At 39.8% G+C, this 23855-nt stretch overlaps 4 protein-coding genes across 7 annotated transcripts; 3 read left to right on the plus strand and 1 right to left on the minus strand.

The window, feature by feature from the left end:
- Positions 1 to 49: 49 nt before the first annotated feature.
- LOC306964059 (NACHT, LRR and PYD domains-containing protein 1a) lies at positions 50 to 4555 on the plus strand. The gene is made up of 8 exons (XM_079557904.1): positions 50 to 1746; positions 1842 to 2003; positions 3041 to 3214; positions 3343 to 3516; positions 3586 to 3759; positions 3850 to 4023; positions 4120 to 4287; positions 4377 to 4555. The coding sequence occupies exons 1-8, from the start codon at positions 227 to 229 to the stop codon at positions 4444 to 4446; spliced, it is 2616 nt and encodes an 871-aa protein (XP_079414030.1). The 5' UTR covers positions 50 to 226; the 3' UTR covers positions 4447 to 4555.
- Positions 4503 to 8608, minus strand: LOC306964060 (ceramide synthase 5-like). Of its 2 annotated transcripts, XM_079557905.1 has the most exons (10): positions 8295 to 8608; positions 7045 to 7147; positions 6519 to 6649; positions 5972 to 6029; positions 5842 to 5892; positions 5628 to 5720; positions 5400 to 5528; positions 4983 to 5089; positions 4696 to 4852; positions 4503 to 4612 (listed from the first exon to the last, which is right to left on the minus strand). In XM_079557905.1, the coding sequence occupies exons 1-10, from the start codon at positions 8468 to 8470 to the stop codon at positions 4532 to 4534; spliced, it is 1086 nt and encodes a 361-aa protein (XP_079414031.1). In that variant the 5' UTR covers positions 8471 to 8608; the 3' UTR covers positions 4503 to 4531. The 2 variants fall into 2 exon arrangements, with proteins under 2 accessions (XP_079414031.1, XP_079414032.1); XM_079557906.1 differs by lacking the exon at positions 5400 to 5528.
- Positions 8609 to 9885: 1277 nt separating this feature from the next.
- On the plus strand, positions 9886 to 19854 carry slmapb (sarcolemma associated protein b). Of its 3 annotated transcripts, none has more exons than XM_079558635.1 (10): positions 9886 to 9987; positions 10189 to 10248; positions 12725 to 12853; positions 13125 to 13199; positions 13288 to 13557; positions 13875 to 14145; positions 15314 to 15473; positions 17770 to 17904; positions 18548 to 18635; positions 19208 to 19854. In XM_079558635.1, the coding sequence occupies exons 2-9, from the start codon at positions 10197 to 10199 to the stop codon at positions 18629 to 18631; spliced, it is 1176 nt and encodes a 391-aa protein (XP_079414761.1). In that variant the 5' UTR covers positions 9886 to 9987; positions 10189 to 10196; the 3' UTR covers positions 18632 to 18635; positions 19208 to 19854. The 3 variants fall into 3 exon arrangements, with proteins under 3 accessions (XP_079414761.1, XP_079414762.1, XP_079414763.1); XM_079558636.1 differs by having other exon boundaries at positions 18548 to 18627; XM_079558637.1 differs by lacking the exon at positions 18548 to 18635 and having other exon boundaries at positions 19208 to 19853.
- A 2020-nt stretch (positions 19855 to 21874) lies between these two features.
- Positions 21875 to 23785, plus strand: abhd6b (abhydrolase domain containing 6, acylglycerol lipase b; the record flags this gene model as incomplete). The annotated part of the gene is made up of 8 exons (XM_079559269.1): positions 21875 to 21999; positions 22183 to 22339; positions 22420 to 22533; positions 22705 to 22837; positions 23060 to 23217; positions 23302 to 23356; positions 23429 to 23529; positions 23606 to 23785. 8 exons carry the CDS (start codon positions 21875 to 21877, stop codon positions 23783 to 23785), a joined length of 1023 nt encoding a protein of 340 aa, XP_079415395.1.
- Between the last annotated feature and the right edge of the window lie 70 nt (positions 23786 to 23855).

Below are 23855 nucleotides of genomic sequence, written 5' to 3' on the forward strand. Positions count from 1 at the left end.
ACTAAAAGCTTTCGTTGCCTTTATCCACAGACAGTAGATTACTTTATCTTGTTTTAAAAAGGTGACCACTTAGGCTACTTGTATTGGAGTAGTAGAACTTAGGCGTGGCGCAGTAGACTCACTTTTTACGGATGTACAGTCAATGCATGCTGTAATGTTCACGCGTTTAAGCGCTCATTAAAACAAGTGACTTGAACAATCTTAACTTTGACATAAAATCAGCGCAATGGTGACAATTCTTGGCGGAGAGCTGCCATACAATGTCATCAACAATAACAAATACGTGCCAGTTGTAACGCGTAAAACTAAGGAGCGAGATGCCACGGATGTTACGATGTCGCTTGAAGATGCCATCCAAAATGCGTTGCCTGAAGCCAAGACTGTCCTTGTTATTGGGCCCACGGGCTCTGGCAAAACTACCACTTTGGAGAAGCTTATTGCAAACAGTTTCAAAGACCAACAACGACAGAGATTCTCTCATATTTTCTCCTTTCGATTTGGTGACATTAATTTACTTGAAGCTCCCATTTCGTCTAAGGCATTTTTAGAACACAGCCGTATTCCCCAATCAATAAAACCAATCCCATTTACAAACCCCGCGGATGTTTTGTTTATTTTTGATGACTTGGACAAATATAGCCACAGTTTAGATCCATCACTGAGCAGTCTTTGCTCGGACCAAGACCAAACCATCACCGTTTCCTCCTTAATTGCAAGTCTTCTCCATGGGTCTCTGTTGCCAGGTGCAAGCTTTATAGTAGCATCCCAGACTTCGCCAAATTTGAAGTTTCTGAGTGGGGTCCAACTTGAAGCCTTGGGATTTCTGAAGCCCCAAAGAGATGCATTTTTCCATCACTTTTTTACAGACCCAGTGACTGCTAAGAATGCCCTGCTTCATTTTGAAACAACTCTTGGATTTTACGATTTCTCCAAGTCTCCACGATTTTGCTACACAGTTTGTTCTGCCTACAACTTTCTCATCAATTCTGGTACTGAACTTCCCATCACCCTTACGCAACTGTTTGTTCACATTTTGGTTTACTTGATGGAGAAGGTAGCACAAAAAGACAAAATAATGAATATAGTGAGGGCCCTTGGAAACCTGGCATCCCATTGTGCTCTTAATTCGCAGTCAAATTTTCAAAGAGACACACTGGATGAATTTGAGCTTCTTTCGGAGTTTCCCCTCAGTGATTTCTTATGTGTAGATGGTGAATCAGACAAAGCTGTTTATTCCTGGCGTTCCTCGCTCATGCAAGAATTCATTTTAGCCGTTTCTGTCTTACTCGGTCTGACTTTGGGTAGTGTAGAAGAGATTTTGGAGAAACACAAAAAACATACACGTTTTCTCGACGTCTTTATGAGTGGTCTTTGTGAGCAAGTTCACTGGAGACCACTGGAAGGAAGACTAGGGCCGTGCAACACCAATAAGACCTCTGCTTTCAAAATCTGGCTCAAAACCCTATGTGAGAAAACTCTCCCGGGAATCAACAAAGAGGACCACTGTAGGTGCTTTCATCTGCTTTATCAAATGCAAAATGAAAAAGTGGTGAAAGAGCTCGTAACACCTTCTGCGAGACTTGGACTCAGTTATGGCGATCTGAAATTGCTGGACTATGTGGTGCTAAACTATGTGGTGAGACAGCTTGGGGAGATGGAGCAAATAAATCTATACCACAGTAGACTTTTGACAGAGGAGATGGCAGAAATCCTGGCCCCAACAATGGCAGTATCACGTAAATTTATGTAAGTTCTGTTTGTTTTTTTTGCTCCTCATTGTTTAGTACACTTCTTTCTCTGGGACTGTATTCATCATGCTTTATGCTCTGTTTTCTCTTCAGATTGAGTCAGTGTTCGTTTGAGGATGGTGCTGTTGCTCATGTGGCCTCCGCGCTAAGCAAAGGAATCGCAAGGAGCTTGAACATCTCCCACAGCTGCCTCAATGAAAAACAGCTAAAAAGCTTATGCAGCGGACTGAAGAACTGCAAAGTGGAATCACTTCAGTAAGTAAATAGCACATTATGTGATAGAGGATAATTCAGTGAGCCTAGTTGTCAGTTCTCCCACATGTAAACAGGCCCGCCTTAAAGTACCCCACCCCCCACAGCGCAAACCCTAACCCTAATGCTAACCTATAACTCTAACCCTAAATCCCACAAAAACCCTAACCCTGCTACTCTTACATGTATCCCTCTGGGCCAGGTAGGGCGGGCCTACTCCAGGTACACACATAAGAGCGCAGCGCTATCATCTCATGCGGTTAGTCATACCGCAAAGTGAAGTGATTGACATGAAAATCAACAAATCGCCTTTTCTTTTTTCCCCCTTAATTCTGATAGGCCCTTTACTATGGTAGGACAATTGGTTAAGGTGGCTCTGCATGTAAAGCAGACACAATTGCATTACTCAGACCCATGGTGCCAAAAGACGTACACGATATGGAGCAGCAAAGAAAGCAAAAGGGGAGAGTTGAGCTTCCTGGTGGATAAAACTGTCCTTCATTAAGTTGGATCTGGATCTGCATCGAGATAAATATTCATGGTGTACTAAATTCACCACAACCGCATGTTGTTATTATTTTCAATGGTGGAAAGAGCACAGAAAATTTGTGCTTAAGTAAAAGTACAGTTACATGACTAAAATTAAACCCAACTACAAGTTAAAGCACAGACTGAAAAATGTTGTCAAAAATGTGCAATTACCCAAAATGTGTGTGAGTAATGTAATTCGTTCCATCGTTTCCACCACTGATTATTTTACACAACAAATCCGTACTACTCAAAATAAGGTAATGTGTCACAGTGGCTATAGTCAAGTTTAATTGGCAAACATTAGTTTGAGAATATTTTAACCATTTGTATATTCAATTCTTCCTAAATCGTCTGCGGTCACAAGAGGAAATGTATCCCTGGGCTTGGTGATATGGGAGGAAGACCCCCATATTGATCTCAAATTACTATGATTTTATATTATCATTGTTATTATTATCATTATTATTATATGATCTAAATAACAATATGATGTGTTTGTTTCACTGTAGGTTTAACAATAGCAAGTTGACAGAGACGTCATGTGAAGAGTTTGTGCCTGTCTTGACCTCAGCCACATCACAGCTGTCTGTGCTAAACCTTTGCGCTAATGAAATTGGTGACCAGGGTTTGAAAAAACTCTGCGAAGCTCTGGGAAATCAACATAACAAAGTACAGGAACTAGAGTAAGTAGTGAAAAAACTGTGTCCTTGTCATCAATATAACGATTACTTTGAAGAACAAGGCCAAATATTGCTACCAATAAAAACTGTAGACTGCATTTCCACTGTATTTTTTTTTTTTTATCTTAAAGTTTGCAGCACTGCGATCTCACTGCTGCATCAATGGAAGACCTGTCCACAGCATTGAGCTCTGGTCACTCAAAGCTCATAAAAATCACCTTGTCCAATAATGAAATAGAAGATACAGGAGTTAAACCTCTATCCAAAGGTTTGCAGCATCCGTTCTGTAAACTGGAAAGTCTGCGGTAGGTTAAGTAGGTTTAAACTACTTTAAATAAATGATCTAATTGTAATAATTACTGTCTTTTTTAAAGTCTCTATGCCTGTGGTTTGACTGAAGCCTGCTGCCCTCTTCTGGCCGAGGCCTTGATGTCTAAACATTGTTCATTACGAGAGATTGATTTATCCGTGAATGAATTAGGCCACGAGGGGGCGATGGTGCTGTGCAAAGCCCTGAAAAGGCCTGGCTGCCCCATAGAAAAACTAAGGTATGAATACTAATTTATAATTTCAAGTCCCACCCTTTTGTAAATATGTGGAGAATTTAGGTAATCTAAATTTGCTTTTATATTTGACAGCTTGGCGAGATGTGAGTTAACAGAAGGGGTTTTCGTTGAACTGGCTTCTGTCTTGAAAAGTGGGTCTCCTCCACTTAAGTCCTTGTCGGTTGCTTGTAATCACGTTGGTGATCAAGGAGTCCAGCACCTTTGGGAGGCTATAAGACAACCTTCTTGTGAGCTGGAGAAGTTGGAGTGAGTCCAACACTTTCATAACATGAACAGACTGTTCTGTGCATGTCACAAATGTATTGTCACCGTATACACCTACACCTGCTCTCCCTCTTGCAGTGTGGAAATGACCGGTTTGACAGATGCTTGTGTGAACGACATGTGCGCCGCCATAAAAGCCTCAAAGACAATGAGGAAACTGAAAATCCATAATAACATGCTGACCGACGTATCTGTACCTGCCCTAATCAGAGTGATGCAAGAGAGCACCAATATGGAAAAAATGAAGTAAGTATAGTTTCATCTCTTAAATATCAAAGCCGTATGAATTAAAAAAAACAAAGAGACAAATTATGTTTTGCTACTTTCTCTTTCAGCGTGCAGTACAATGATTTCGGAGAGGAAATGTTTGAACTATTTGAAACATGTCCAAAAATAAGATACTGACAATGTGTACAAGGTTTGTGAGGATTGTGATTTAATATATTTCTATTTTAAATAACATCCAAATTATATCGTAACAAAAGTTCCTTCATTTACATTTTTTGCTGCTGTTGGAGTTGATTTCTTCATCAGTGGTGCTCTCAATATCACTTCTATCATCTTTGGATACCTGTCGTCACACAAAAACAACATTGTAATAAAATAAACAGTGAGAAAAATGTATCATTGTAAAAATGTCCTTCTTTTACACACCTTTCCTTTGAATATGGATTTGACAGCAATGCAGGTGATTAGATAAAACCAGAACACATGCAGTACTTGCAGTACCAATAACAGGCCGTTAAGGACCCACCAAGCCTGGTATGGACCTATGATCTCCCAGCTCTCAAACAGCACACTGCGAATGATCCTAGAAATGCAATTACATTGATTAGCAACACTTTATATCAGCTATAAAACTCAAAGGGACGGGCTGCAGGAAACTTGCAACAGTAAGCCAAATTATTGTGATTATTATTATGCATGTTAGCATGTCTCACCAAAAAGGAAAGATGATTAGTCGTGTGATGAAAAAAACCAGGGTGAACAGCACAAATTGGGCATCACACAGCTTCTGGTATTTGGCATAGTTGGCCAATTTGGCAGCCTTGAGGAGAAGGTATAAGTAATATCGTATAACAGTGATTCAAATTAACAGTATTGCAACATGTCACACTCAATGAAATCATTTTAAAGGCTTATAAAAAAAAGTTACTACAGTAAAGGTGAACAATAGTTTACAAAAATATATTTAAGGTTTGATCCCTTGAATGGGATGCTTAATTGGTTAAATGAGCTATATGATGTATAAGACAGCAGACTTACATGTTTAGGTAAATGGCAGTGATCGTATGTACTGTTTTAAGTTGAGTAAATGAATGAAATTTCTCTAAGTAAAACCAGCTTGTGTTTAGTACCTCTAAGAAAATGTCAGATGCATCGTGCACACACATCACCAGTGCTCCTGCTCTGAGCATGTTGTTGGCATAAGAAAATGTGATGAGGAGAATGGTGGCGAGATGGTGGATGAACATGATTAGGAAATCCTGTTAGACAAGATAATATAGATGGGATATGGATGGTGTATTTACATGCACTAATGTTGGACAAATCAACACAATAGGTACAAGGTGTGGCTGGCTTACCTTCCTTTGAATGTCAGTGAACTGAGAAAACATCAGAGACCAATAGAACGCAAGTTCAGCTACATAGTAGTAGTACTGGCATTGAATCATTGGCTATTGAGAAAAGAATAGAAAAGTTTGTGGATGGTTAGAATTTGTGAAACTGAAACATTGTCTAAATCAGGACTAACCCCAATCTATAGTCTATATAGTGAAACACTACATTATTTTTTACCTGGAATGGGTAGTTATACCAGCACTGCCTTGTGTCCCAAATCCACGGTGACTAAGAGAGAGAGAGAGACACTGTTTCATGAATAGCTTGATTGTTTTTAAATAGACATCATAGAAAATAAAGGACTTACATGCCACATATTGTAGACAGCATATATAAATATTCCTGAATAAAAAGTGAATCGCCACCTGGAACAGGAGAAGAATTAATGTGATAGTTCTGACTGTTGTCAACAATTAAAAACAATGTAGAAAGAGTTTTCAAAATGTACGTGTTAAATTTAATTGAATTTCGCCTCTGAACCTGAGGGCCATCAGTTTCACACCAGCACAGGGCAAAACGAGTAAAAACTGGAATAGGGGAAACGACAGGCCTGTGGCAGATCAAACCCTAGAGGAGCGCTTAAATTCAGTGCACAGAACAGTGAAACTACAGAGGTGAAGAAACCTCCTGAAAGAGAGGCAAAATGTCGTCAGTCCAGATGACCACTCTTTGAATGTACTAGCTTGTACAAACAATTCAAAACATCTCAGGCATATGTTCTGAATGGTCACAAGTGCAACAATAAAGCTAACAAAGCTAACAAACTCAGATAAGCAGGGACAGATTTTACGTAACAAATTATTTTTTAATAGAATATGTATCTGACAGTATTTTGCTTGTTTCTGTCTACTTACAAGCTCTCACAGAACTTCGTTTCCGTCGTTGGCCGATCCTGGTCTCGCCGAACTCGAAACCATCTCTGGACTTTGCGGAGGTCCCAGTCCAGCTGTTTGGATAGTCCCTCCAGATGTTTGTGGTCAGGACTCTTGTATAACAGAGTGAAAAATATTGCTTTTACTACATCACATACATGGCATTCAGAAAGTTTTCATATTTAATAATTCAATATAGTATCTATTTCAATCATTTTATTATGAAGAGGCTGGTACTACTAGTACTCGGCAATAATGCATTTAAAAAATAACAGTGGCAACAGTGACAAATTGAATCTACAACACAGGCTCACACAATTGCACTCACACTTGTTTGTAGATTTTTAAGAAGACAATTTTAGTGTCCAATTACATGAATAACAAAGTATTAAATAGAGGGGTATGATTACTTGATGAAAGCACTGCATTGCCCTTAATCTTGATTCTTCAATAATGCATTTCCTAGCTTCACTCAGTGACCTATGGCACATATTTGTTTGTGTTTTACCGTTTTGGATTGGTAGAACTTCTCTAGCAGGGCATTGGGCTGAACCTGTCGGCGCACCCCAGTCTGTATATGAAGTATGTTGGCACAGGGTTTGGCCACTAGCCTGGATACACAAAGGGAGAAAGAGAGGGAAAACAAATTTCACTGAATATCTATGGCATTTCATTGATATGTTGTTGAGGAATGCATAATGATTTTAATTTGCCTTAAAAACATGACATTTTCCAAGTATCAGCCTCAGATAAACTTAACTTCACAACAACATTTGCTCGGTATTGTATGTTTTGTTTTTTTAAGGATCACAGAGCAACAGTGCTGTGATCTTGGGGAATGTAGCACCTAAATGTAGCCGAGTGACTTGTCATGTGAAAAGGGGGAGATGGGAGGGTCCACTGACCAAAAATGATGGTCAGTGTCACAAGGTTTTTGTTCATAATAACTAATGCTCAAGATGTTTGTGTGACACGTTCAAGACATGCAATTCAATTAATAGGTTAGAGAAATAACAGCTTCTGAGTGTAAGAAACGTATGTATTAGTGTGTATTAGTCTGAAGAAGAGCCTACCTAACAGACAATACTGGGTTTGAAACAGGTTTGACAGAAACTGTAGTAATTGACTTGTTTGCTAGCTGTCTGGTATTTCAAGAATTTCAAGAAAATAATAATAATAATACTAATAATACTAATAATAATAATAAAATAGTCATTTGTATCTATTCATAGTAGAGCTTTGTTGTTGCTGTTAGTTTATTTAAAGCTAGTTTTCTCAATAAGTACAAAGAAACTGCTTGAGTAATTTGAAATAAAGCAACAAAACCAAACAAAGAAAGAAGTTATCTCCAAAACACACAAGAATGTGGTTGATTACGTTAAAGCTTGTAGGTTTCCACAATACCAATAGGCTATTGAAATGAAAGTCCAGACTGTCAGGGCCCCCATAGATCCCTCTTGGGCCCCCAAAACTGATCATTCTGAATTTGCCATGACAGCCATGACTAACTGGGCAAAATACTGATTTAAGGAAGTACAAATACATATAAATATCCTTTCAAAATCAATGTTTATGTTTTGTATATGAGCTTTGGGCCCCCCTGCAGTGCACCCGCCCCCCATAGGGCTCGGACCCCACTTTGGAAAGCACATTTGTATCTATCAAAAGCAGAGCAAAATGGTTCCTGGTTCCAGAGATAGATAAGTTAAGAGAACATACAATGTTGTACAAGTAGCTAAACAAACATAAAGTTGTTACCTTTCAAATAATAATCTAAACAAGAACACTACCACAGCCAGTGGTAATGCGCAGGTCAAGTGTCTCGCGTGAGGATACTCCACTCCAGGTGGACTTCTCTCCAGGTCCGCCCACGTCACATTTTCAGGAAGCCAGAACCGCTCACTCCAAATCCACGCTGACACGTACGAAGCCATCGCAAAGTTGGGCAAAAAGTCAGATCGACATAAAGATTGTAGTGCTGAAATTAGCGTGAATCGGTAGGACACCTGAAGAGCTAGCTGCTCTAGCACAGCCCTCGCCCTTTAAGCATCACTTGTGGGTAAATCCATGGTAAATACAGGGCAGAAGGGCACACCCACAACTTTAGGCGACACTTCAGCGTCAGGACTGAGCAGACCAGCCCTACATTCAAGGTTCAGCCCAGTGAAGGAAGCTATTTATAGAGTTATGTTCAAGGAAAATAAGGAAAGAATTTGAAAGTAGGCCACATTTTCGGTTTCAGATAGAAAGATGATGAAATACATTGGTGAGTAGTGAGTATAGCACGTGGCTCTTCGTCATGTTTTATTTTTTGTAAAACGGAGGCTTATTGCTTTTGTATACTAAACATGATCTACTACTCAATGTTGAAATGAGCAATTTCCTGTGATGACTGATACTTAGAAAACTACTCAAACACAGTCTGGAATGTTTGTTTTAGGGTCTAGATATCAGCTTACCAAGCAGCAGCTGAGACAGGGGTAGAGCATCTGACCTTTATCTGTATTTTTTATGTAAGAATCCAAATATAGGCCTTTTTGTGAGTGTAATGTCTTCTAAACACTTCAGACAATCAGAACAGAATATCTGAGGTTCCCGAAGGTCCCCACTGTCGTTGTGTCCTTGGGCAAGACACTTCACCCTCCCTGCCTCTAGTGTCTGCGTACAGTGGTGTACGAATGAGACCGTGGATGGGTGACTGGTTCCTTGCTGTAAAGCACTTTGGGCTTAATGAAGGTAGAAAAGAGCTATATAAGTTGAGACCATTTACCCTCTGTGTCAGTCCTGTTCATAATGGACGTTTATATGTCCCCAGCCTTAGGCCCATAGTTGCCTGAATAGGCACTAATTCTCTTTGACCTTTAACATAGCAGCAAAGGATTATGAAATGGATACGTCCTTTAGATGTCACTGCAGCAAACGCTGTTCTTATAATTTGATTTTGTTATGAGTTATAAGTAGACCTCAAAGGTCTCAGGAATTTAACATGTTCGACCAGTCTCTGTATAATTCGCCCTTCTCTGTTCCTGGTCATTGTTTCTTGCCTGTGTTTACATCATCAGCCATTGCTACAATGCACAAACCCCCTCTGTGTCCGTGTGCAGCTGCAGCTTCCGAGATGCTCCGTGACCTACTGTGGTGGGCCTGGCAGACTGTACCACTCAACAGGAGTGCACATTTTTTTCAACATGTTTTAGTCCTGCATTAATCTGACTGTTTCAACCATCTTTACAGTTTTAACACTGTATTTCAACAATTATTTTGTGTGCTGTTTGTTGTAGTCGTCTAAATGTATACTTTTGGATTTCTATTTCTGATTTGCAGTGTGACTCCCCTTGGCCCTTGGTTTAATCTGTATCACGTTTGAAAAAATCTGATAGTTGGAGTTCTTCATGTCAGAGGCTGCTGTACACTGGGAACACCGAGTACTATAGCTTCTTCATCATCCAAGGTAAAAATCGGTGCTTTCTTTTCCAGGCTATTTGTCACTTAATGCAAAATTAATACCATGTAGCCTCTGGTAAAGTAAAGTGAATATCTTCCCTTCTATTCTTTGTTTACAATACTACTCTAGCATCAGCATGTAGCTCTATACTTACACATGTCATTATTTTAAGATTTGTTTGTTAGTTTTCTTTTATCTTCTTTACAGACCTCAAAATGGATGGCAAAGACCTGAATGACCCGTTAAACAATGTGACGTTGATCAAAGGTAACACTTGCCCGGTCTGTCTTTTTTTGCATCCCTTTAAAGTGGTCAGTGTAAGTGATGGCCTCGGGTGAAACGGTTTTGTTGATCGGCCTCACCTGACAAAGCACATTTGGGTGCAGAGGTGATGAGAAGAAATATTCATGAGTCATTGTCTCAACTTGTCTCAGCACCTAAAAATACAGGTTGAACTGCATCTATGAGATGCCACTCTGGTTACATGACAACATATCTTTCTACTGGTCTGAATAGCCTTCGATCACACAAAATTAACAGCTCATTTAACATTCCCTCCTCCTATGCATGCAGTAATTTGCATGATTAGGACTTTATTTGAGGGTGTGTCTTTCCTGCACTCTTGTTTAGATTTGGACTGGCTCAAATGTACTGTGTGGATAACCTTCACTAGCCAGATAACTCTGTGGCCTCTTCTTATCGTCCAAAGGCATGCATGTGGAAAATTGGTGAAACTAAAATCACCCTGAGCAAAGGAATGAGAAGGAATGGTTGCTGTCGCTGTAATGCCTTTGCTTCAGTCATGCAACTGGCCACTGTCCAGGATGTGCCCTGCTCAAAGCCCATAGTTGCTGAGCAAGCATACCTATCTTTCTTAAGCTTTCTTATGCATAAAAACAAATGTACCTTGCTCAAATTGAAGAAATAGGTAGGATTAGCTTGGATATAAGATTTGTACTTTACTTACGGTTGTGTGATGAATTGATTTCCTGACACTAATGCCACACTGCACATGATGCACAAGGCAGAACGGTCAACAAAAAACAACCCTTTCATCATTTTCACAGAAACACTGCTTTTCAACTGCATTTTATTAGTGTTTTTATTAGTATTTCATAGAAAAGACAGACTGGGAAGAAGGGAGCCCATAGTGACAGATGCCCCCAGCACATTTCTAAAAAAAGATATTCCCTACATTTCTTTCTGCTTGAGGCAGCGTCATGCACAAATGGGCAACAAATCTGCCAGGATAATTTTCTCATCTCCTTTCAGACGTCAAGGCATGAACACATGTTAAGGACTGAAATGCCTTACTTTTCCTGTTCCCAGCTTGGACAATGTATCATCAGTGCTGAGAGAAAGCCCACTTACATTCTGACCCTACCTCATAAATATGCACAGAAAACACCAACAGTCCTCCTTCCTTTGTCTGACTAGTCACATGGTCCAGGCAGAGGCTGTAACTAGCACTTGGCATTAGATCCGTGGCAGTAGTTCACAGAACAAAAAATCGTACACCGACTCAGTCTTTTCCATCTTTTCCATCTTCTACCGCTAATCCAGGGCTGGGCTGCAGGGCCACAGGCTGTAAACAAAGATACCATGATCTCCTTCACCAGTGAGCAGGGGAATCCCAGTGTCTCAAGAGACTAATGGTTCCTTCAGTGTGTAGGAGGAGCAGTGACTCTACTCTGAGCACATTTCAAGCAATTTATGATCTTGTTCGTGTTCTTGTTCCAGAGTGCTTCATTTTAACTTGTAATCGAATATGACCAGTAAATCAAGAGCTTGACATTTAAAGCTCAACTCATACCATACCACAGAAACACCTGAAGTATTATTGTCTCTCCATCAAAATATGCATTTTTGTATGGATATTTTAATTTCGTCCTCTTTTGCCATCCAGATCTACAAAATGTGGGCTCATCGGGTGAATCTCCATTGAAGAATTGTCTGATGTTTATTATATTAATTTCCTATCTACTAACAAAAGTTTGCATTTGTCGCATTTTTAAACATAATTGTCACCTTGTTTGCACACCATTTCAGACCATTTCTGGTTTGTCCCACACAGACTATTTAAATCAAAATGTTATTCTATTATGAGGTCATGTCTTTTCATAGCTGTCGAGATTAGGGCATCTATTCAGTGGAGACTGTGAGGTATTTTCAGGCCTTGTATCCGTGTCCACAAAGCACAACAAACCCCTGACAACCCCCCCATCTGTTTATTATTTGGAAATAATTATACACTTGTTGTGATTAACATTGCCTTGCTTCTCTCTTGGTTTCATTCTAAATATTGTCAGCTTTTGCCTTTGAGTGTTGTAGATACATTTGTCCTGCGATAAACCGTAGTCTGTATTTATTTTTGGTTATTCATTAGTTTGTTCTTAATCCAAATCATTGTCAAAAGTTAGGTTTATAATACTTTCTAAAATAAAAATGGTGGCATAGTGGGTTGGAGCATGCACTGACCAAATGGAGGGTAGCTCTAAAAGCATAGCGCTTTTATAGAAATCCAGTGTAATATACAATCTGAAATCGGGACAGCCAGGATCCTCTCACTCTATTCATGGATGGCAATTTGTCATTATAATAGGTCCATGTTAGGCTCATGGGAAATCAGGGTGGAAGCTAATGTAGAATAAGTTCTGCTTGAAATCATGTCACTCTTAAAGAAAATGTATTTGCCTCTTTGTCGTAAGCCATATTATGGTAAAGTACTGTATTCAATTTTCAGATGACCAAACGAGGACAAACTTGGGATCATCCGGGGACACGGACAAAATAATTCAGCGTTTGAACCATGAACTGCGTGAAGCTCAGGAAATGGGAAACACAGAAAAACACAAAAACATGGAGCTGCAAGGTAAATGAGAAATTACGTTTTTTTTATATATATATTGCTCAATTCGGGTAACACAGCTACAGAAGGCTCTTTGTGCCATTTCTAGGTAAGACGAGTTAAATGAAAAAAGGTTGTTTTAGGGAGAACAATACAGTAGGTTTAAAATCACAGGGGAAAAATAATACGAAGAAGACTATCAATATTATAATGTATTCTATATTCTAAATACACAATGATATTGGTGTGATGTGTTAATATGACATTACTTTACTTCTTTATTTGTGTTTTTTAGCTGCCCTGGAGAAAGAAAAGAAAGAGAAGAAACAACAAGCTGATGAGTCCACAAAACAAATTCAAGTCCTTCAAGGTAATCTTCTTGTCCATTCAATTAGACTTCTGATTCTTTATTATGCCATAACAAAAAAACAAAAGTAAAAAGGCTGTGATTTGAATAGGCCAACTTCAGCTGCTTCATGAGGAGATGAGCAGTCTCAAAGAGCAGCTGAAAGGCTCCTCTAGCTCTCAGGATGAGCTCCAAAGGGCAAAAGAGGAGGTGAAGTCCTTGAAGCGAGCCCTGGATGAGGCCAAAGCCGAGCGGGCCACTGTCTCGAAGGATCTGGACAAGTGGCGCCAGACAGCAACTAAATATGAGAAAGAAATAGAAAATTTACAACGTGATCTTCAGCAGCAGAGTAAGCAATGGCAAAAGACGGCAGAAATACAAGGTGAGATTATTATCAATTTCCACTTAAAATTAAATTGAGATCGCACTAATATGTCAGTAAGCAACTGAGAAGACTTAAATTGAAATAAATGTAGCTGATTAAGTTCAATACCATGATTATTGTTGAAAATACATAGAACATTCAGTTGAAAATGAGATGAAAGTAAAATGATATGGAGCAGGTTTGACAGGGGAATTGTGATTGCTAAACAACTGAGTCAGTGCATTTCCAAACTGCAGCTATAGCGGGGTGAGGTCATTTTATCCCTGATTATATTTCTACAGATACAAGAAATAATTACAATTAATTGTTTGCAGCCAATGAACTACAGTCAGTGCAGCTGGAGTGTAATGGCCTTCAGAAGGAGTGTGCTTCCCTGCGCTCAGAAAAACAGGAGACTGTGACAAAACATCAGAAAGAAAAGGCCCTGTTGCAGAGTGAGTGCACTGCAGTGAAGGCAGAGAAGGATGAACTAATGAAGAGCTACCAGAAAGAGAAGAGCAGCCTCCAGAGCGAATGCTCAAATCTGAGATCTGACAGAGAGGCTGCAATACAGAAACAACAGCAGCTGGAGAATGACCTGACCAGGTGGGTGCAAATGTGTATCTTCCTGAAAACTATGGAACTATTGTCTATTTCTGGATTAAATTCAGTTTGAGAGGAAACTGGCACAGATTATGACACTATTGAAGTTTTTATATTGTTCAATAATTTAATTTCACCTTAAAAAAAGTGGGCCAGAAATTTGATGATGCAAACTCTGCCGAGAAAGACAATACACATTTTTGTGACACTGTCATTTGTGCAGAGCCGTAGGAAGATATTTTAATTAGGACAAAATTTACCAGAAAAACGCTTTTTTCTGTGCATATTTCCTATTTATAAATATTGCTTGTCGTTTACAAACTATCCACCAGGGGATGCTGCAGCACCCTCAGCACCCTGGGTTCCAACGTGGACAAGTTACTTTTTTGTAGATTATGTTGTTGGACGACTTACTGTGGCCTCAAGAAATATTGGCACACCTGAAAAATGTATTTTCCATTTAACCTTTTTAACTATGAATTTGTAACGGCTGATGGGGCTGGAGAAAACAGGAGCTTGACCTTACAATCATTCCTCCATGCCAAATCTCTCCAGATCAAGTGTGTCCAAAGTGCAGCCCTCAGACTGATTTTTGGTGGCCTTCAGGTTTCTTGGTGATTTGGCGTACTTTTTACTGCAAGTTTAATAATTCTACTCTATTAAAACCTTAAAAGCTAACATTTTATTGGAAGACAGAGCTGACAGGTGCATTATTGAACTTTTTATTTGGGGAAAAAAAGGTTTTATTAGTGCTTATTTGACCTTTCAGTGGCCCAGTGGCTGTATGAGTGGTGAGCATGACGCCTTTACTTTCCATTCCAGTGGCCTCTATAATGCTCCAGGATCAATTGTTTTTAGAGTTTCTGGTTGGTTTTCACTGGTGATGGACCCTCTCCATTGCCTTGAATGTCAATGACGCACAGTCATCATTTTTGCAGTAATTGTTGGAGAGCTTTGGACCACTCAAAACATTCTCCCAACAATGCACTGAGAAACGTTTTCCAACTTTTCCAACTTATTATGTCACTGAATATTGGCACCTTTGTGTCAAAGTTTTTACCTTGCCCATTCTGAAAATCTGAACTGGAGCCCTTAGATCACACCGTCCACTAACCTTAACAGTGACAAAACACTAAATAGACGAACACTGTGTTTTGAATCCTTTTTGTAGTTCACGTGTCAAGAATACTGAGCTAACCAATAGCCTGAAAAACCTTGAGAACTCTCAGCAGGATTTGGAAAAGAAGCTCTCGTCTGTACAAGAGGAGAGAGCCAAGTTCCAAACTAATTTGAACGAGGCCAACACCAGAAGTGATTCTCTGCAAAATGAGGTACCCAACACAGATACTGTCTTTGTAGATTTTTTGACAATTTGTCTTGTTCCATTTAGTAGACTGTAATTTATTGACCGATAGATAAAAAATTGTGACTATGTGACCTATGTGACTAGTAGTAACTCTTTATAAAAAGTAATAGGATGGGATTGTACAATGGATTTGTCAAAACAAACACCACCACACGTACAGTTTGAATAATTGTGGGTAAATAATGTGACCATCATTTAAGTGATTATGCAGTTTATGGGACACAGACAGACAGACAGACAGACAGACAGACAGACAATAGAATACAATAAAGGGAAAATATATGTTGTATGTATGTAACTAAATTAACTCAATAGCAACAGAAAAGGTCAGTAATAGGCATTGTAGTTATGTCATCTGACCTCCGGCCACGTGTCTCGGACACTCGGGTGAAGAGAGGGGCAGCGCTGTCAACCGATCACCACCTGGTGTCGAGTTGAATCTGGCAGGGAAGGAAGCCGGTCGGACCTGGCAGACCCAGACGTATCGTGATGGTCTGTTGGTGAACGTTTGGCAGGGAGCCCTCTGTCAAAAGGTTCTTCAACTCCCACCTTGGGAAAAGCTTCTGCCAGATCCCGAGGAAGGTTTGAGACATGGAGTCCAAGTGGACCATATTCTCCTTTATTATCAATGCGGACGCTTGAAACGGGCCGTCAAACTGAAGGAGGAGTTTCACCTGGCCTTGTTGACTTGTAGGACTCCGGAGGCAGCTGACAGGTACCAGCAGGCCTCGATTGTGGATGTTGTCAGATGATGGAAGGAATACTTTGAGGATCTCCTCAATCCCACCGTCACGCCTTCCAATGAGTAAGCAAAGACACTGGGGACTGGTTGGTCCGAGTTTGTTGGAAAACTCCATGATGGCAAGGCCCCGGGGGTGGATGAGATCCGTCCTGAGTACCATAAGTCACTGGCTGCTGACTGCCTTGACTGCAACATGGCAGCCCAGGGTGGTGGTCCCTCTCTTAAAGAAGAGGGACTGGATGTTGTTTTCCAACTACAGGGGGATCACACTCCTCAACCTTCCCGATATGGTTTATTCCAGGATGCTGGAGAAGAGAATCCGACCAATAGTCAAACCTCCGATTCAGGAGGAACATTGTGGTTTTCCTCCTGGTGCTCGGCGGTTCATGGGTGTTCGCTCAACCTGTCGATGTGCTTTGTGGATTTGTTCCCATTGCAACATGCACTGGTCTCTGCCAGAGCTGCCCTTTGTCACCGGTTCTGTTCATCAATTTCATGGACAGAATTTCTAGGTGCAGCCAGGGGCTGGAGGGTGTCCGGATTGGGAACCTCAGGATCTCTTCGTGTCCCTGGTCGGGTCTCCCATAGCAAACAGGTCTTAGGTGACGGGTCAGACAAAGAGCGGTTCAGAAGCCCCTTATGAGAGACCAACAGGCCCGGTTAATCGTGAGGCCATCCTCCCGTGGACCCACCACCTGCAGGAGGAGCCATAAGGGGCTGGTGCAATGTGATTTGGGCAGCTCCAACAGCTGCCCCCACGACCCGGCAACGGACAAGTGGAAGAAGATGGATGGATGGATGTCCCTTAAGACACAATGGGCCAGATCTTGTGGCGGCGCACGGGGCGGCGCAGGCTCTTGGCGAATTATTTTCCGAGTGGCAGCGCTATATGTGCCATTCGCCTCCGCCACCTGTGAGGGGGCGTCACAAGAGGAGGTGACTGCACTGATGGAAACACGGCTGACATTCACTTCCTCGTTTACATTGCGCTGTCTTGCGTTCTTTCTTAAGCCTTAGGCTCTCACAGGTCAAACTAAAAACTTTATTTACCCCATCGTGAGCTAAACGATGTTCACGTCTCGAGAGAAAAAGAGCTACAGCGTCCGCTGTGGCGCAGATCGGCCTGCGCTTGGCGTCAACGCGAAGCAAAACAAAAGCACATGTTCACCCCCCAATCCCACACAACCACTCTCCTGGACGCGGAGTCGATCTGGTTGGAGGAAAATGTGTGTGTCTCAACCCACTTAAATGCGCCAAGTCTGGAGTGGCAAGATCACAAAGTGCGCTCCTACTGAGCGCAAAATGTCACGCTATCGTCTCCGTTTTGATGCACAAGATCGGGCCCAATGTCTCATTTGCAAGAAAGATCTGTTTCAGACATATAGTTTCAAACATACATATAGTTTCAAACATACATAAGCCTGTTCCAAACATAAATAAAAGGACATTTAGTGTCAAGATCACAACAGGTCTCACATGACTGAATAATTTATTAAATATGAAATTTTGTATTTTGCAGTGTGACAGTGCCCAGACTGAGTTGTCCAACCTTAATGAAAAGTGTGAAAAGACAGAACAACAAAACCAGCTCCTGAATGATGAACTAAATGAGTGCAAGAAGAGTTTAAAAGAAATACAGGAGAAGGGCACAAAGGTCAGTACTCGTATACTTCAACAGATGCCCTAGAAAAAAATATTATGGAATAATTCTTGTGTTGTCTGTAATATAGACTTATAATATATAATTGTTTTATTATTTTACTGATAGTATGAAGAGCATGAGCCATGTTTGATATTTCATATAGACTATATCAAATCCTACTACACTGCGCTTATCCAGACTCTTGTACTTTTGGCTTAAAACATTGACAACATGTGTCTGCATTGAACCAACCTCGCTGATGATGCTTAATCAGACCGGTGAAGTGAACCTTCTGTTTGTGAGTGAGACATAATATACAAGTAAACATTTTAACTTTAAAGTTGAGGCGTCAGGAGCAGGAAGTTGAATAAGCCTGATGAACAAGTTTAACAAGAGTCAAATTATGAATAGAGCTTGGAGTACTCTGCAGTTTGTCTGTAGCAAATATGGCATTGGGAAGTAACAGTGTCATCAGGTGATATACAACTCTAATGCTGGTTCTTATGCTGAAGGAGTCAGGGTATACAATGTGGTGACCACCGATGAAAGACAGTTGTTAAAAATGTAAACATGTGGACAATTGACCGATCGATTAAAGTCCAAGTTGGTAAAATGCCCCATTGAGGCTGATTTGTATGATCCTTCCCTTCTGTAGACGTCTCTTTTGCTGCCCATTCAAGCCATAGCCATCGGCCTTTTCCTGGCTTTGCTGCATTGGTGCTTCAGCGCACTGTGGTAGGAAGGTACTTGTGAAGTCATCCTAATTCATCTCTCGAGTGTCGTCTTAATCACTGCATGACTCAATCAACCTTTCCTAAAGCCTGTGAAAAACCTTGTGGCTTTCCTGGATGAACTAATGTAAATAAATGCTTAAACTATCTAACCTTCCTTATTGTGCAGTTTTTTCATCTGGTGTTTGTCTTTTTTGAATGGCTCATGCTTTACAAAAATGTCATCTGCGAAACCCGTGTATCTGATGAATTTGAGCTTTGTGGAACATTTGTAATAGCCTTTTAATTTTTAAAAATAAATAAAAATAATTCATCATCAGTCCATGTCTACCCACTATGACTGTCAATTATACTATTTTACTATAAAAATTACAAGTCATCATTTTTATTGGCCAGACCAGCAGCTAAAAGAAAAGCTTTTTTCAGCAAATTTTCCACAATTAAATTTATTGAGGTGCACTTGTAATCTCTGAAAACTGCATTAATCCCAAATGCTTTTTCTTTCAAAACTTATTGCCTCAAATTAAAACAAAGAATTATTTTTGTTTTGTCTAACTGATGTAACCTGTTTTTTTGTTTTTCAGAAATTGATGATGATCTGGGGACCTGTAGCTGCTGTAGCTGTAACTGCTGTGACCGCTGCTGTGCTTCTTCGAACGTGAACTCGGTCCCCATAATGCATCCCCCTCCTCTTCACTGAAATGCCCTCATTACCCTATCTGCACTACTTAGGAGGGCTCCTTCTTAACACTGTTTGATTTGCTATGTTTTAAATGGCAGCAGTATCATTATTGCCACTGTTGGTAGCTACACTGTGTCACTGATCAATAGCTGATTAGACATGTCAGAATTGTCTACTGTGATTGATGTGCACCTTTATGAATGTTCAAGGTCAAGGTCAATTGAAATTGTGGATCTTGTATAACAGCAAGACAGCGAGGGCATGTACAGTACTGGCAAAGAGTAAAGGTCACTGACAGAACTAAAGAAGTGTTGCATTGGCATGAGTCCTTAAACCTTTCTTAAGGTACTTGCTGGTTTGAATTAGTTCCCCAGTACTGCACAGTAAGGAACCAGCTGTATGACAGTTGTTCAACTACTTTGATGGTGAAGAGATGTTAGACCAAAGTTGATGCAAGTTGGTACAAGTACAGTTAGGAGCTATCTTTATGAACAAAAAATATATCTTGGAGTGTTCCTTCTAATTGTTATTAAACAATATCACAGCAATATGGACTTTTTTTTTAAAAATTTATTGTTCAATAAGATTAGGGTCTGGATGGTGAGAACAAATATAGTTTCAACAGTTACAAATAAGTTTGCTAAAAATGCATAAAACACTAAAAGGTTGCAGATTGGTTCTCCCACCAAACAAAGACCTGCATGGACAAGGAGAATTTGTGACCCTAAATTGCTCCAGTGAAGGTCTGTCTCCCAGGGTATGTCAGAGTTTGTTGGTATGTCCCTGATAGAACTAATTGGTAGATGAACGACTAAACATAAGTGCAGAATTGTTTTTGTCTACTTTTTCCACATTATTATGGACTTTAAGAGGCATGCAGATTATGAAGAATGTGTTACATCCTCTGACTTCTACAGTGCCCTTATCCTTGGGCTGGGAGATTATAGGGCTAAATACACTACAGCCTCTTTAATCTGGATGAATAAGTGCAGGCATGATACCATACTGTAATACTAGGACATCTATCCCTGTGGCCCTTTGTACTGACCAGGTCTTTCCTTATGTTTGATTTCTACTGTAGCCTGGCTTGTATTTGTTTACAGAAAAGGAGAAAAAGGCCACTGAGTTTGCATTATCAATGGAAACCAAGTATGAATGAAATGTATAAAGAAAAAAGCTCTGCTGAGTTGCCTGTCCTATTGTTCTGCTCTACTTTGTAAGTAGGTCATGTTTAGTAGTTGACTACAGACTAGGCAGCATGGCACAACCTAATGTTTTACATAATCAGCTTAGGTAAATTGTACACAGTGCTATAGCATCCTATTATTAATGATTAAACCTCAAACTTGCAAGTTATTATATGTATTTCCGTATAATTTAAAAGAGCAGCTTTCCTATTTGTCATCAGTCAAAAGATTGTAAGATTGTACCGGTATCAGCTTTTCCATTTATATTGTGTGATTCTTATTGAAGGCGTTAAACAAGGAATGAACACCTAGGACTATGTATGAACCAAAAAGAGTGAAATAGCTCAAAATATGTTTATACTTTAAAATCTTGAAAACTGCTACCTTGTAGTTTTGGCATTTTCTCAATGAGCTTCATAGTGAAATGCTTTACAACAGTCTGCGAAGTAAAACATTTTTTTGGTGACAACATCATGAAGCACAATGAGAAGCAAAAGCTATTTAGGCTATTTAAGTATCTATGTAAACATTTTGGTTGAACTAACGACCGGTATCTAATCTATATCTATAAAGTATTAAAAAAAAACACTTTGTAACTTGGTCACAAATTCACTTAGTGAGTACCGTCTACATTGTCATTGTCTCTAGTATGACCCCCAGTGGTAAGTTTAAACACAGGGTAATTATTTGCTCAACCTTTTTTCTAAATCACTGCAAGTACTGATATTCAGTTACTCTACACTAAAGATGGAAAATCTGTGTGTTGATCTAAAAACAAAAAACAAAAAAAAGTATATTCTATTTTTAAATGGACAATTAATTGAGTGGGTTGGTAACAGCTCATTGTTACTGAAATGTGTTCAGATCGAACACATTTAATGTTGATGCCAGTCCTGCAAGTAGATTGGGTCAGGAAGGGGAGCAATATAAATAACATTGGTCTGGTACTGCTATTCCATATAACATGTTGTTGGGGATTCTGTTTTGAAATAATGAATGTTTTGCCTGACATGCATACGTGGTCTGTGCGTCCTCTTTAAAACATTGACTGGTGATAATGTGATGTCCCAGTTTGTCCTCATTGAGAGGATATAATCAATAGGATTATCCAGGGCAAACAATCACACAGAACCATCCACACAATGTCTGACTTTCAACATAAAAAATGTGCAGTGTTTAAATAAATATCTGAAACCACTCAGGAGAAATAAGGATAATAAGGAACAGGACTTTTGTCTTCAAAAAGGTAAGGCCTTACTCTATAAAGTATTTGTTTGTTGCGGTGTATTTTTGTGTCCTTGTAAGATATACTGAACACACATTTCAAAGATGATAATTGCAAGAACATGTGGAAATAACATGCTAAAATCTCAGGTGGTGTCATGGCAGCAGATCTAGAAGTCATCAATTTGTTTATCATTGCTGGGGGGACACTGGCCATTCCCATCTTGGCTTTTGTTGCCTCTTTCCTTTTTTGGCCCTCCACACTTATTAAAGTCTATTTCTGGTAAGTAACACCCTGTTTAAAGTTAAATTGAAAGATAATAATATTTGGATGGATTTGATAACATGTTACAGTTTGTATTGTGACAGTTTTGGTTTTACGATTCAGAGTAATTTTTGCAGTGGCAACAACACAGACTGTTTTAGCCTAGTTGGTGCAAGTTTATGCTTCACTCATTGTCTGTAGGTACTGGAGGAGAACTCTGGGTCTGCAGGTGCGATTTGCAGACTGTGGTGGATATCGCTTCTGTTACTCATACAGGGGAAAGCCAGGGATGAGACCAAGTATTTTAATGTTGCATGGTTTCTCTGCTCATAAGGACTCATGGCTTACTGTTGTCAAGGTGAATCAAGAACCATGTGTACATATTCTCATCTGACTAATCTAAAATTATAGGCAATAATTTTAGGTAATTTTTTTTAGTATTTGCCAAAACATTTGCACATAGTATGTGTGGACATGCCCGGCCATGAGGGAACAACACGGATTAACGCGGACAATTACTCCATTGAGGACCAAGCACGAAGAGTACACCAGGTAATCAACAAGGGTACCACATGTTTCCCTTGAATAAAAATATGCGCAATACGTTCCCCTGAAAGAGATTGTTAACCTCAGTGGGACTTTCCTGGTAAACAAATATATATAGATATACAGATATATATACAACTTATCTTATACAGTATGTGTATTGTATCTTTTTCCTAGTTTGTGGAAGCTATTCGTTTAAACCGGAAACCATTTCATCTCGTTGGGACTGCAATGGGTGGAAATGTTGCAGGAGTTTTTGCGGCTTTCTATCCCTCGGAAATATGCAGTATGACCCTAATATGCCCAGATGGTAAGTATCCAGTATTCTATTGTGTGGCTGACAGTATAGTTTTCCACCGGGATACCTTACTGCCATGCATCAAGCAGATTTCCAGTCTGCTCAAGGACTGCTCTGACAGAATTACCAGCACTTGGTTTGGTGCTACATCTCACACTATTGGGAAAAAAACATTTTTGGATTCCTACTTCTTTGCTAGCGTCTGTTCAAAGTTTGTAATCACTCTTCTTTCAGGAATAAGGCACCCTTGTGAGACAAAATTTGACAACCACTTGCAGGATCTGGAGCATAGCAACTTCACTTTAAACATCCCACTGATTCCAACTACACCAGAGGAGATGGAGGACATGTTTAAACTTTGCTCTCACGTCCGCTTCAAAATACCGCAACAGGTATTCGATGACTAGCAATAATCACTACTACTTCTGAATGCTACTTTCCTAACTAACCAACATTAACACAAGTTTTCTTCTTAGATTCTTCAAGGATTAGTAGATGTTCAAGAACCCCATAATGAATTTTACCAAGAAGGTTGGATATGATCTGCTGTATTTCTCATAAAGGTCTGTTTAAATTGACTAAATATGTATTGTTCTTATTAAGTTTTCATGGAGATTGTTAGCAAGAACTCCAGATATGCCTTACAAGAACACTTGCATCTGATCAGTGCTCCTGTGCAAATCATTTGGGGAAAACAAGATCAGGTATGTATTAATGCTTTAAGAGGAGAGAGGAGATTAAAAGAATGATAAAATAAACCTCAGTAATGTATTTTTCTAGGTGGCAGATGTCTCTGGTGCTACAGTGATTAAGGAATTATTGCCCACATGTAGAATAGACCTACTGGACAACTGTGGACACTCAGTGGTAATGGAAAGACCATCCAAAACAGCCAAGCTCATCCTGGAGTTTATCATCCAGCAGCAAGATGCCAGGGGTGGTGTTAAGAAGTCTACCTGAGGACAAAATAAAAGGCACACAAAGAATCTTGAATGTTTGTTTCATTACTCTTCTTTGTGGGAAATGGCAC

The sequence above is a fragment of the Gobius niger genome, assembly GCF_951799975.1.
Source record: "Gobius niger genome assembly, chromosome: 6".
Taxonomy (NCBI): domain Eukaryota; kingdom Metazoa; phylum Chordata; class Actinopteri; order Gobiiformes; family Gobiidae; genus Gobius; species Gobius niger.